Source organism: Astatotilapia calliptera, chromosome 10, assembly GCF_964374335.1.
Source record: "Astatotilapia calliptera chromosome 10, fAstCal68.1, whole genome shotgun sequence".
Classification (NCBI taxonomy): Eukaryota; Metazoa; Chordata; class Actinopteri; order Cichliformes; family Cichlidae; genus Astatotilapia; species Astatotilapia calliptera.
Genome location: NC_137431.1, coordinates 28788099 through 28802813, shown reverse-complemented (window position 1 = coordinate 28802813; position 14715 = coordinate 28788099). Strand labels below are relative to the sequence as shown.

Genomic DNA, 14715 nt, shown 5'->3' with positions numbered 1-14715 from the left:
TTCTGACAGAAATCTGCAGCTATCCTTTGAAGCACCGCTCCTCTACAACAGCAATAAGGATCATTATTAGGTTATTTACATTATTATGTAAATAACAAAATGACTTAAAGCAAAAATTGGGAAACGTAAAGTCCGAAGTCTTTATATTAACGGCCATTAGTCAAACAATATTGTTTGGTCTGGGTCTAAACAGAGCGCGCTGTGTGTGACGTCTTCTTTTGCGCACGCGGGCCGCTTTGAGCGTTCACACTAGAGCGCGTTTGCTGTCACATTTTATTTGTAGTGTGAACAAGCAGACAAAAAAAATCGGATTTGATCAAAAAATCGGAATTGAGCATCAAGACCTGCAGTGTGAACGTAGCCTTAGATTCAACAAGGTGCTGGTAACATTTCTCAGATTTTGGTCCACATGGACACGATAGCATCGTACAGATTTGTCAGCTGCACATCCATGATGTGAATCTCCTGTTCCCCTACATCCCAGAGGTGCTCTATTGGATTGAGCTCTTGTGACTGTGGAGTCCATTTGAGTACAGACAACTAATTATGATGTTAAGAAACCAATGTGAGATGATCTGAGCTTTATCACATGGCATGCTATCCTGCTGGAAGCAGCCATCGAAGATGGGAACACTGTGGTTAAAAGGTTGGACGTGTTCAGCAGTAGTACTCGAGTAGGCTGTGGTTTTTAAACAATGCTCAACTGATACTGAAGGGCAGAACGTGTGTCAATAAAATATCCCCAGTGTTCTGTCTCCTCCAGTTCTAGTGAGCCTGTGTGAACTGCAGCATCAGCTTTCTGTTCTTCACTGACAGCAGTGGCACTCGTGTGGTCTTCTGCTGCTGTAACCCATCTGCAAGTTTTGACATGTTGTGCATTCAGAGATGCAGTTACTCAAGTGTTTATGAGTTCATGTTGCCTTTCCCTGCACAGAAAGTCCCAGTAAATCAGCCAATCACCAATAACCTTTCTGATGTTCAGTTTAAACTTGAGCAGGTCGCCATGTTATTGGCTGATTAGATATTTGCATGAGCAATGAAGAGATATACCTAATGAAGTGACCAGTGAGTGTACGTCTGTTCCAAACATAAGGGATCAATCTCCTTAATTGCCAAAAAGTTGATGCTCCTTCCTACTTAATTCCTTACTGTGCGTGGCCAAATCCTATGACTCACTAAAATGTAAATAGTTTCCAAATAACTCTAAATTCCCTCTGTGTTGGTGGGGTGATCCCAAACAGCTGCCTGTTGACTTTAAAAGGAGAAATGGGCTGTCTTGTAAATTAAACTTGATAAATATTTGTAAGTAAAAACTTTAGTTTAAAAGATTCGCCACATCCAAACAAACCACACATGCCTGCATGAGCCGCAGAAATGAGACTGACAACAATGATTTTGGACAGTCTGATCACAGCAGCTCAGGACACTCCACAGCCACAACTGTCTGTAATTGACTGTCCACTAGAACAGCGATCCCCAACCTTATTTGCGCCACGGACCGGTTTATGCCCGTCAATATTTTCACGGACCGGCCTTTAAGGTGTCGCGGATAAATACATCAAAATAAAACTAGTACCGGTACCAAAAAAAAGAAAATTTATTCATAACACACGTGAAAAGACCCAGGAAAACCGAGTTAACGATAAAAACGATAACAAAATAACGCTGAAAACTATACATTTCACACCTGAGCCTAAACTCTCGCGGCCCGGTACCAAACGACTCACGGACCAGTAACGGTCTGAGGCCCGGGGGTTGGGGACCGCTGCACTAGAATATAATTTAGCCAGTCCCTTTGATTTGTTCTGCAGGAATAAACCAGGCTGTGAATGGATGATCAGGATGAGCTCATCACTGTAGTAAATAATACCTGCATGTAGGCCTGTACTGTGTAATTCCCATCATCCACTGGCATGACAAATGTCCACAGCCCAGTGAGCACGTTCAGCTCATCCCATCTTCATGACTGTCCAATTTAAGATGATTACTAAACAGTGGACAGTGCCGTGCATGTGCTGGGTAGATTTTTGGAGTCGTACTTCTCTCGCCTGCCTGGCCGGCTCATCGTGGATTAGTGGAGGATTTTTCACAGGCAGTGTTTATCAACAGCACATCGGTCATTTTTTAAAGCCCAACTGGAATTAAACTGACAGGCTTTTTCTGCTTTACGCACACAATTCGAATGGGGAAGAAATAGCTGGACAATCGGCAGACAGTTTACATAGAGGCAGAGGAAAAGAGAGCTAAAGTGGCTCATTTTAGATGGAGGATATAGCTTGAATACGTAGAATAATATAGTATGGTAAAGAGTGAGAAGCTGCATCAAAGTACAGTATGAGGTAAATAAGGATTAGTTTGAGGTATGAGTTACCAGCTGCACTGGTATACCAGTGATAATCTCATGCATTATAGAAATTTATTCTAATACAGTAATACACCATAAAACCAGCCATGCGTGCATTTTCTGATTCATATCTGGGTCTGGGCTGTGTGGGCAGCAGTCCCAGCAGAAAGGCCCAGACCTCTTCCTCCAGCACTTCGGAAGTATTCCCAAACCAGCCAAGAGACATAATCTCTTCAGTTTAGCCCGGGTTTACCCCGGGTTTCCTCTTGGTACAACATGCCCAAAACACATCAGCTGGCTCCTGTTAGTGTGGAAGGCTTTTCAACAACTTCATATGCACTGCTCAAAGAAACTTAAAGGAACACTTTTTAATCATGTTTCATTTCCATCAAACAATATGGCATCCTTTCCTTCCTAATACATTATCGAGTACGTATCAGTGTAGATATCAGCGTGATTTTTATTTTTTTAATTGCGACGTGATGTTTTCAAAGTGTTCCTTAATTTTTTTGAGCAGTGTATTTGGATTCTCATCTTATTTCACCAAACAGAGTCAAACTGATTTAAAAAAAAAAGGTTTTCTAGCTCTTCTGGTTGCTGTTTAGTTGGAGGCTTGTTTTTCCTTTCCCCTTCACTTAGTGTGAAATTAATGACCAAATCTTTGATTATATGACTGGTATTGGTCTTTTCTTTTAAAGATCTTACTTTACTTGTAGCGCCTAAACATTTGCACAATCCTGTATAAACTATGAGTGCTTGGAGTATCCAAAGTGTGCTCTGTGTAAACATAAAACACTTATAAGTAGACTGGAGGAAGGCCTTTGCTGAAATAAAGCATCAGCAGCGATGTTTTGACATTTATCTTTGTCATGGCGGTGTGCAGCACATACACAACGTGCCACGATAACACAGCGGTCCTGTTTAAATCCTGCACGCTCCTCTGGCCTCAATCAGGACTCTGAGGGAGTCTCATCCCCACCTTCAAACCCACACGTCTGCACCCGGCTCAGATTGATCCGCCCAGCACGCCTCCCTCCCCCATCTCGTGTGGCTGCAATCAATACCAGCACGACTCAGTCATTGGATCGGCTGCTCGCTGATTGATTAAGCAACACCCAGCACAAACCAAGCAGCCTCACTGAATGAGAAAGCACACCTGAGAGCAGACACATTGGTAAACATCCCGGTCTGCTGCTTTACAAACAGCCTCAGAACAGCTTCAGCTGACGGGATTTTAAACTATTTGGCGACACATGAAAGAATTTGTAAAAATATTCAAGTCGGCATTTAATAAAAGTTGTACAGTTTACTGGGCTCGAATCCATACACATGAAGCTGTTTTATGTCTCCACGGCTATCTGTGTGGATCTCATTTCAGATTAAGCCCTCACAGAGCGGTCGGTTCAGTGGGAAGCCATCTTGATTTTCATGGTCGTTCGTCAGGAGAGCTGACATCAGATACAGCTGTTTCCCAACATCATCTCTCAGATTAATTCACACTAGTCTCTCTGTGGCCTTAAAACTTCTCAAAGCTTTTTTTTTTCTTGGCCACCATGACAAACGGATCCCAGCCCTCGAAGACTCTGCACAGCATCATCTTCTTATTTTGTCGCCTTAAGTCAAACATTCTTCCATATAGGGAAGATTCCTCGTCAGGTACCGACATGAAGATGGATATCTGATGAAGGAAACAAAACCCAAACGTGTGTTTGGCTTCCACGCTCGCATAGATTAAATCACCTGTCAGCCTCCGAGCTAACCTTGTTTTACTTGCTGAGCTGAGGGAACACAGCGCACACTGGTTTGGGATTTTTCTTTCAAGTTGACAATGCTAGTTCACAGCTCCATTTTCCTAAAGGCCTGCTGGCAAAGTGTAAAAGCTGTCAGACAAAAGCCCAGAGGGAAACATTGGTTCTTGTCATGTTTAGTCTTTGTCATACAGACCAAGGTTATTATTTTTTACTAAAACAAATGAGAAATAAAAATTACCTAAGCAGTATTGTGCTGTTATAAAGACTAATACATGATAACAACCAAAAACTGTGCATTCTATAAGGAGATGTGGCACCAAGGTTATTACATTAAACTAAAACTCAGTGTGGCAAACATTTTAGACAGGAAAAAGGAGAAAAGTGAGCAAATTCGTAGGATTTGAATTCCAGCTAACCCTTATCATTGGCCCAATGACTACTAGTGGCAAATGTTTGTAGGTTTCCATGTCTTACCACACCATCTGTACTTAAAAAACAAACCATAATTCCTGTCACAGGTACAGATGTTGGATTGAAATGTGTGCCACAAACAAGGGGCACCTTCGTGAAGGTGCAAACTACTGGGCTGAGACCATTAAGAATACGTGATTGTCACTTTCATATAAAACAAACGGCAGCAAGTTAGTCGCACCTGAGAAAAGTAAGAGCAAGAAAGGGAGAAGCGCTGGCTCAGCTATGTTGGGGGTCCGACAGGTGCTCAAAAGAAGACTAAACAAAATTCACATAAAAATGTATACAAGCCTTGTCTGCCTTTGCACGTCTATGATGTCGACCAACTGCAACTATGATGGCTTCAACTCTTCTGGAAAGGCTTTGTGCAAGGTTTTGGAGTGTGTTTGAGAATATTTGTAAGATCAGACACTGATGTTGGACTAGAAGGCCTGGCTCACAGTCTTCCCTCTAATTTGTCCTAGAGGTGTTCTGTTGGGTTGAGGTCAGGACTCTGTGCAGGCCAGTCAAGGTGTTCCACACCAAACTTCCTCAACCATGTCTTTGTGGACCTTGGTTTGTGCATTGCTGCACAGTCAGGTGGGAAGAGTAAGCGGCCATCCTCAAATTGTTCCCACTAAGTTGGACGCATGAGTTCTATTCATTGGATCTAAGGTTCCAGGCCCAACTCCTGAAACCCAACCGTCAAACCCAGACTCGTGCATCAGACTTACAGACAGAAGTACGATTTGTCTTTCCAGAGAACGCGTCTCCGCTGCTCTAGAGTCCAGTTGCGATGTGCTTTACACCACTGCTTCTGATGCTTTGGATTGCTCTTGCCGATGTAAGGCTTGGAAGCAGCTGCTCGTCCATGGAAACACATTCCATGAATCTCTCTACGTTCAGTTTTTGAGCTAATCTGAAGGCCTCGTGAAGTTTGGAGGTCTGTAGATAACGGCTCTGAACAAAGTCGGCGACCTCTGTGCACTATGTGCCTGAGCATCCACTGATCCTCCGACTTTTACATGGCCTACCACCTCGTGGCTGAGTTGCTGTCATTTCCAATCGCTTTGACTTTGTTATAAAACCACTAACATGTGACTGTGGAATATTCACTAGCGAATACATTTTATGACTGGACTTGTCGCACAGGTAGCATCCTAGCACGATAGCACGCTTGAATTCACTGAGCTCCTGAGAGCGAACCATTCTTTCACAAATGTTTGTAGAAGCAATCTGTAAGGCTAGGTGCTTGATTTTATATAACTGTGGCCATGGAGGCTGTTCATGTGGTTAGAAATCACCCGTTGTTAGTGTTCAACGGCTAAGAAGCTGGGAACACCAGGAAAGATGCCAGGCTTTATTGTAGATAAGTATGCACTCATACGTGATGTTTGACTTGCGTGTTAGTCAAAGTCGTGGCTCTTCTTCCTGTCCTGACTTTGGTTTCTGGACGTGTGCTGCTCAGTATGAACATTAAACTAAAATGTCACGTATAGTTTGCTCACTCCGGATGAAATTAAAAGCACTCTGCCTGTAGCAGCTGTTGTTTATTGTCAGAAAGGCCAACGTATTCTTGGGGACCGGGGCTCTGTTTGTTTCACGGTGTCCACGCCAGATGGAGAACCTCTCACAAGTCGCAGTGGGGGGAAGACACAGCGGGAGGAAATGTAATAAACCCAAAAATCCACCAGTCACATGACGGTGACTGTTAATGGAGGGTACTCTGCAGGAGTATAAACATCCGCTTTAACAGCTGTTTTTGTGATTTAACCCCTCACTGTCACAAATTCATGCGCCTGTGTATCAAACTCTTCTGACCCACTGAGAAAATCACTGTGAAAATAATCAATTAAATACAGTGTTTATGACCCATTTTTAACCCTCACGTGACCAAGCTGCTCTAGCAACTCAAATCACCAACTGGGGGTCAATTATGACCCAGTTATATTTCATACAGGAATATTTCTTTAAACGTTGCCTCCATGCTTCAGTTTCTTTCTGCTTTTACATCTTCTATTTCAAATATTTTGTGCAGAGACTCTAAAAGTGAAGACTTCTGCAGCAGTCAATGCTGCATCTCTAACAGCAAAACATTTTAATACAGTGACGGCAAGTGGCAAGTTAGAATAAAATCAAAACCTATGCTATTTTATGATTATAATGATTAAAATAATCCCTTACTGTCTTCACTTTTATCCAGTCAAATAGCAATAATAAAATAAACTTTATTTACACCGTACATTTCTTAACAAAGTACTTCACAGAAGTGTAGGGGTTTATTTTAAGTCCGCAAAAAACTTAAAAGTTAAAAGAAAGAAATAAAATGAACAAAGCATAGAAAACCCTGATGCACATCATTCAAAAATACTATTTTATTACTAAAATGATATTAATGTCTTATAATACACAATTTGCTCCAAAGTACCTTCAGTTTTATTTATTATTATTAATCAGATTTAGTTTTGTTTCTTTTTGGGAGTTTTTTAAAGACGAGACAAGGATTTTGTGAATAAATCTGCTTTATTCTGCTACTTTAGGCCTATCAGCCATGGCGTACTACAGAGCATGACAATATAGTGATCAAAAAATGAAAATGAAATTATTCAGCTTGGTCACTTTCAAATTGAACATTTTAAATCTTGAAAAGTTTAAAGTTAGAGTTAATTAGAATAACATCAGCCTCATCTGTCCATCAGTTCACTGGTGACTCCACTTCTTCCCATTCTTAACCTCCTAAGACCCGAACTCTTTCATGGCGTGCGTTTTTAATGTCTCTTTTCTATTTTGGCTGATTAGGGGCTCATGAATGTAAAAACAAAGAATTACCTTTGTTTTTTTGTTTTGTTTTTGTTTGTGTTTTTGTTTTTAAACCTGATTTTTGTTTCTGAAAAAAATTACATCCACATATGAGGACATTTGTTTTAAATTTTGATAGAACAGTGGTAGTATAATGTCCTCGTAGGTGCATATCAGGCCCTTGTAGAGCAAAACTTTGTATTTTGGTCTAGACAACCCAAAATGTGATGTCCGCATATATGGACGCCAGGTCCTAGCAGGTTAATGCAAACCATTTAGGAAAAACCAGGATATCGATAAAGGAGGGAAAGAAATAAAAGCAGGACATAAAGACAATATGAGACAAGAAAAAGAGCCTTCAAAATAAAATTAACCGATAGACAAATATCTAACATTAAAGTATGACAAAACCAACAAATAAAAGAGGAACTAGACAACAAATATATCACAGTATTAAGGATAAAATAATTATACGAACAACAATTAAATTGGCAATTAAAGGCTATAAACACCAGGACCATCATAGCAGTACATAATTGTACTACTTTATTTTCTTAGTCCAATTTTTAATTTTTTTAATGCACAACATACCAGCAAATAAAGAAGAACATGCAAATACCTGATAATAAAGATTGCAGGTTTTGAATCAAAAATCAGGTTTTATTGAAGGTTTTATTGCTGGTTGATGTCCAGTTAGTCACCCTGTGCTCTCTGCATCACTCTGTGCTTTGACACATGTGGCAGAAACCAGGTCAGTGGTAGAAATCAGGTTATAGGGGACATCAGAGGACACATTTAGACCTGAAAATATCCATCAGCCACCTGACAGCGAAATCTGGCAACAAATTTATTAACAAATTTAGTTTTCAAGCAAAAAAAGCGAAACACTTACCAGATTCAGATCTTCAGATGTGACGATTTCTATTATTATTTAATTCCAGGGTTTTTTTTTGCGGTTTGTTTGTTTGTTTGTTAATTAGTTCACGGTTTTAAAGCCAATTAAAAGAAAACAGGGGATTTATGAGGAGCTTTGTAAGATACACAAGGATTATTTTGATCTTTGGATCATACCGAGCCACTCTCGTAGAGTCAAAGAATAAAGACATGTAGCCAAAAATTAGTAATCAGTCCCTGAAAACAGAAATTCACTGTTCAGTCCTCACCAAGCTGTGAGTTTAACTCTAGTTTCACACTGATCACACTGATCTTCACTATCATCTGACCACACTCCTCACTGCTCATTTGTAGCTTTTGCCATGGACGTGTTTAATTAAAATCCCATTTAGAACCTGATTATTTGTATACATGACCATGGAAATGACCTCCACCTTTATACCGCTTCTATGAAAATGCAGTTAAAGGACGTGTGCGTGTGTGACAGAGAAGTCTAACAAATGTACAGTATCCGTATTTACATCAACTTTAAACGCTCAAAGCTGCATGGAGCAGGACGGCGTACCAGAGGTATCTGAACGTCTTTAAGCACCTGAAAAACGTATTATGTCCTAGATTACATGCACGAAAGTCGAATATTTTCTCTAGCTTTTCTTAGACAGTGGCGTCTGCTTTGTGTGATATTTTTTTTTTTTTTTTTTTTTTGTGCTCTCAGGAGACAATAAACACCTACAAACAACCGAGCGTGGTTTGACAGTGGATTGTGTGCGCACGCTTTCAGTTTGCACATCAAACACTGTCAGCTGCACAGCCGAATGAGCTCAACAACTTGAAAGGAGGAAGTGTCAATTTTAGCAAAGATTTGAGTCAGTTAATTCTGTGTGTGTGTGGGTGTGTGGAAACCAAACGGGAGTAACTCCAGGCTTGCAAAGAAAGTGGGTAAGCTTGCTTTTAATCGTTAAGTTTTAAACTTAATTTGGTGAACTCTAAAGAAGCTACGTAAGTATTGTGGAATAAATCTGAGTTTTGGTTTCCGGTATGTGTAAAAAAAACCAAAAAAACCCAAAACCTGACTGTGATTAATTCAGTGATTACTCCATAAATAAAACTTCTATTGTCAGTGCTCGGTTCAGCCAGACGATGCTTGTATGGTGCTGAGAACACACACACAGTCTTTGAAGCTTTGCCAGAAGTAATAGTTGTAGGACATGTGTAGTAGTATTAAATTTAGTTGCAGTGAAATATTGTGTTGGACAAAGTTCACCGGTAAACATCCCTGATCAGATTGAGCTTGTTTGAACGAGTCCCGCTCTGCTTAGTGTGACGTCCTGTCTGCTAATGCCGCTTTATTTGTCTACCCTGCTTCACAGGAGCTCCTGGAGAAGTTCATGGGGGGAAACGTAAGCCTGGACGAGTTCTTGGACTCCTTTCAAAGCTCCAGGAAGACGTATCACATCCGCAGGGCTCAGGCAGAGAAGATGCAAGAGCTCGCTCAGGCCAGGAAGCAGCAGGGGAAAACCAAGAGAGCGGAGGAGTGCAAAGCCCCGGAGGTAAAGGACTCGGAAAAGCTGCAGGAGCCTCAGCGGCCGAACGGCTTTTTAGCGCAGGGACCTCTTAGAGTGTTCCAAGTGCGCTATGGCCTCACGCCTGCCATTCTACTCCCTCATTACCCTGTTTCCCCGCCCGCCTCGGCGCCATGCCTTCAAAGTAGCGCCCCCACCACTGAGCCCCAGCTGGGACAGACCCACATCCTCAGCCCCAGCGCCCCACTTCCAGGACACGGCCACGCGGTGGGCCTCAGGGTTATCGGACAGCTATCGGGAGGCTGGCCGGCTAACGGGCGGCCCGTGCGAGTGCAGCAGCTTTACAGGCCGAACCCTCAACAGCCCGAACCGCCGTACCGATAAGCCGGAGGAGGAGGAGCAAGGGGAGGATGAAAAGCCGAGAGGTCTTCCGAGACGTTGGAAGCAAACGGTGGCTGTCACAATCATGTAAGCAAAGACTGATCGAGAGACGGGCAGCGCTGCAGACGTCCGTTTCTGTTCTCCATCCATGACACTCAAACGTAACACATCGAGGGAAGGCGAGCAGAGGGAGCGAGGCAGGGGGGGGCTAGGGATGGGCTGTGATAGCTGGTAAACAAATCTCTCATTAAGCCTTTTTTTATTAAAGAACAACAAAAGCAGAAAGAGGAGCCGGCTGCAGATTCAGCTGGAGGAAAACTTGATTTGATGGGGGCTGAAATGAAAACTTCGGCGTTTGTTCAAAGTTTTAGCTTCACACTCAAACATTTTCAGGTTCTTATCCAAAACTTCTCGTACTTTGATTTTTTTGTGCCAAACTTTCTAACCCTGTGAGACATAAGTAGCCTAACTCTGTTTTAAAGAAAAAACTAACAATAATTTGTTTTCTGGGTTTTTTTTAAGCGTGTTAGGTGGTATATTTGTTTTTCTCCCACCTGCTGGGATAACAATTTTCACAGGCCTTGACGACTTGGAGATCTACCCAAGTCACTTGAGCAACTGCAAAAGTTTGCAAGAAATTGCTAGATTGAAATCGGCGAGCCTAAAACAATTATAAAAATTAATACTGTGCCATCAACAAGCTGTGTTGAAAGGTGGATGATAGGTGCTTCTCCCCTTCACAGCCGTAGCAACGAGTCTTAAACCTGGAAATGACTTTGCACTTCCGGTTCTTTGTAGCTCAAATTAAGGCGCGTGTTTTACGTGAGCTTTACACTTTCTCCTCGTTTTGTTCCACAACATAAAAGATGCCAGTGAATAGTCCACTCGTGGATTCTGTGGAAGGGCACCAAACACCCAGCGAGCTTTAGCGGTGATAGCGTGGTGTTAAATCTTTTATAGCCTAAGATTATGTTGCTCAATAAAACATGAGCTTTTCTCTGTTACAAATCTTATTTTTCTGGCGTTTTTGGTTGTTGAGGCACATACGGCGACATGAACTTCCTGCTTGGCCTGCAAATTATGTCGTCTTTTCAACTTTCTGTAAAAGAAATGTCTGAAAAATAGAGCCAGCAGCAGAGCAGAGGGCGATCGTGGATAGAGACCTGCAGGAAGAACACGGGCACCAGTTAAAGTGTGATATTCGATATTTTAAACTCTGATTCGGGCTGAAGCTTGCAAACAACACCAGTAAAACTACACAGGCATACAGTCCAGTACAGTTTCATGAAAGCTGTGTTAGCATCATGTTGTTATAGTCTCGTATTTACCTGCCGGACTTGTTCAAGTTCAGCTCAGATGAGTGTTTTTATCCCCAGTGATCCGGGCCACTCGTGAATTTCGCTTATAAACAAACATATTTATACGACAGGCCGTTCTCTCACCTCTGCAACGCTCCAGCGTGGAGTCGGTGCTGTTTTTTGCCTCGTTAAATCACCCCGAGCGTTTTAGAGTCGCTGGTGAAGTACAGTAGCCTGCAGCTTTTAATTAAATGTGTCACATACATTTAATTAATATTTCATACTTTATGCTGCTCGGCTCATGTTTATTTAATCAAGCTGCCACTAAAAACAGCAGCTTTTCGTTACTGGAGATCTGACACTTGAAACGCTATCCAACCCCGTCCCTAGTGAGAGTTTTAACTGTTATTTTAATATATTTCAAAGAGATCGAGGTGAAGCACAGAGTTGCGACGCACATCTACAAGCCGGGCGAGACGGACGAGTATGTCGTCGTTAATTTGTACAGACGGAGACGCTCCGTCACCGACGTGAACGATGACATCAATAAAGTGGCGTTTAATATAAACTCTCGTCATCCGTCGCCTCATCGAATAAAGCGACTTTCATTCTTCGCGACCGCCGAGCAAAGTTTGAACAAAGGCGCAGCGCAGACCGGAGCAGGTGGTATTTATTAATAATTCCCAGACTTGAACCTCGCAGTGTTATTTGCAGTGTCATGTGTGTTAGAATCACAGACGATTACCCAAAGCCTTCTGCCTCACATCAGTGAGCGATTTATTTATTCATGTAAATCCTATTTTAAATGGCTGACTTCAAAGCTTCTTGTTTACCGTGCTAAATGAGGAGCTGCTTCTCCTTTTCAAAGCAGCCCGCTGTTTTCATTTTTGTTGTTGTTGTTGTTTTGTTTGTTTTTTTCCTCTCTCTCCGTCAAACTGAGCTGCAGAGTGAGGCAGACTTGATCTCTATGAGAATGCGAGCCCTCAGTAAAATGAGAGGAAGTTTCCTTCTTCATTTTCTCATCACGCCATTTTGCATCATTTTTAAAGGAGGGAAAATCTTTGCATTGTAGTTGTAATGACTCTGCTCTTCAACATACATTTCGCTGATGAATAACTCATAAGTACGTGCTTACTAAAGCCTGACGAAGTACATGAAAATGCCTTTTTACAGCCCGGCGCCCAGTTACATGCAGCGTGTCACAGTATGGGAAGAGTCGTTATATACACTTTGCACTAGAAGTGTGAATGGATTCCAAGGCTCTGAGTTCTTTAACCTTCAAGTGACCGAGTGCTGTGTATTTATACATGTGTGGGAAAACAAGTTCGTCCATCTACTTCTGCAACTTTTCATTGTTCTTTATTGGAACTGGTGCTGCAAAGATGATGTAGAGTTCTGTTTTGCAATGTTATTTGTTAGAATTTTTCACTTTTAATCTCCACTTTTTTTTTTCTTCCTCTCTTTTTGTTGTGGCTACTACTAGTGACTTGCATTTTTGTAAGTGGATAAAAGTGATTTAAAACCATAATTATTATTAATTATTAGAAAATTTCATCACAGGTCAAGAAAACCCCACAAACTTGGACAGAGCCGTACAAAATGTGTTCCCATGTAGTTAAGAGCTTGGTTGCTTGAGGGTTAAAGGTTGTGTGTTTTGTTTTTGTTTTTTACATCTTTTACATTATTTTTTGTTTTTTTGCACATCATTTCTGTCCGCTAGCATTCAGTTCAAAAAAGTCGACTCCTAAGATCTGAAAACGGTTTTATCTCACTACAGAGAAGCAGGAATGTTGTGGTGTGTTTGGGGTAAACGCAAAGCAAAGTTTGCACCCTGTAGCGCTCAGAGAGGCGAAAATACGTTCTTGTATGTTTGTAACGGGCATGCTAGCGATTAATCAACTAGATGTGTAAGCGTCGCCACCCTTGCTGTACAACAGGATTTGCCCGCTGGTTCTCGAGGGGCGTCCACCCAGGAAGCGACTAGCAGCAACGTCACTGCGACCAGAAATCATAAAAAGCCACTTAAACTTAGAGATACCAGATCAAAGCTTTTCTAGGCTTTGCAGTCAAGGCAAATTGAAGCAAGTACTAATAAGAGTAAAGGATACTGTTGGTTGACATGAGGAGGTGGTACATGCAACCGGAGCCTGGACCGCACCCTTGCAAGCAGCCCTTCCTGTTTGAAGGCCCCTTAAAACTTAGCAGATCTTTATGATGGCGAAAGTGTAAACAAGTGAGCCAGCGTCAGTTCTGCGGTACTTTAACCCTCAAAGATGAGGACTGTAATCTTAAACACTGTCCATTAAAGCAAATTTTAACCCTATTTGTTCGACCCCTCCCATGTGCTCTCCTGATGCCACAAGTGATCAGAAAAGGAGGAAAATCTAATCGTTTGTGAGCATCTGGAGATTCTCTTTTATATATACAGAAAAAAGGGAGGGATCTGTATCTGCTGCAGTCTGGATAAAAGTAGTTGTCTTGCTTGCTGCTAGTGGCCACATTGTCCACATAAAAAAAATAATAAAAAGTGCTAAAGTGACTTCATTCATGAGGCAAAACCTCGCTTTGCACTTACTCTGAACACACCATTAGACTCAAAATGTCTGGGTAAAAAATACCAGTCATTGATTTAAGAGTGCAAACACCTTTTGTATCCTGAGATCTTAGTTTTGTTTTTTTTTTTAAATGGTTTAAAAGGTTTGCTTTTGTATTCCTGCTATTAAAAGGCAACTTGCAGATGGCGCATTACATCTGATCTAAATGAACCTGCCTTTTCATTTTAATGTTTGCCTTTTATGAACTAATGTGTGTCTGTTTGTTGTTTCCATGTGTCTGTGTTTCTGTTTGTTTTTTATGCTGTTTGTGTTTTTATTTATTGTTGGGAAAACAATAAAGTAAATACAACAGACGAGAAGTCGGAGAAAAACACGAGCAGTCACTCTGTTTTAACCTCACGTGTTCACGGGTCTTATGTTGTTGTTGTTGTTGTTGAAAGATAAAAATCGTGGGAATAACTCAGATTTTTATTTTAAAGTCTGTGTTCAGGTGTTCAAACATCCAGAACGATCTGAAAACAGAAAAACATAAATATTTAAAAGATGGACCCACCTAAAACCAGGATTCTGTTTTGATTGTTGATTGGATGAATCGCACCTCGTCTTTCCATTACTTCTTTTTTTATTTTTTCCACATGTGACTTCATGCCTTGGGCCACACCAACTTAAATGACAAAGTATCCTGTTAATGTGCACAAATAAAAATAATAAATCACAAAT

At 41.4% G+C, this 14715-nt stretch overlaps 1 protein-coding gene across 2 annotated transcripts in view; it reads left to right on the top strand.

Moving 5' to 3' along the window:
* The window catches only part of vps37d (VPS37D subunit of ESCRT-I), a 44044-nt gene extending 29678 nt beyond the window's left edge, over positions 1-14366 (top strand). For both annotated transcript variants that reach the window (XM_026181806.2, XM_026181807.2), the window contains exon 4: positions 9609-14366. In XM_026181806.2, coding sequence (XP_026037591.2) covers positions 9609-10145 — 537 coding nt within the window. In that variant the 3' untranslated portion in view covers positions 10146-14366. The remainder of the gene's footprint in view (positions 1-9608) is intronic.
* Positions 14367-14715: the final 349 nt, after the last annotated feature.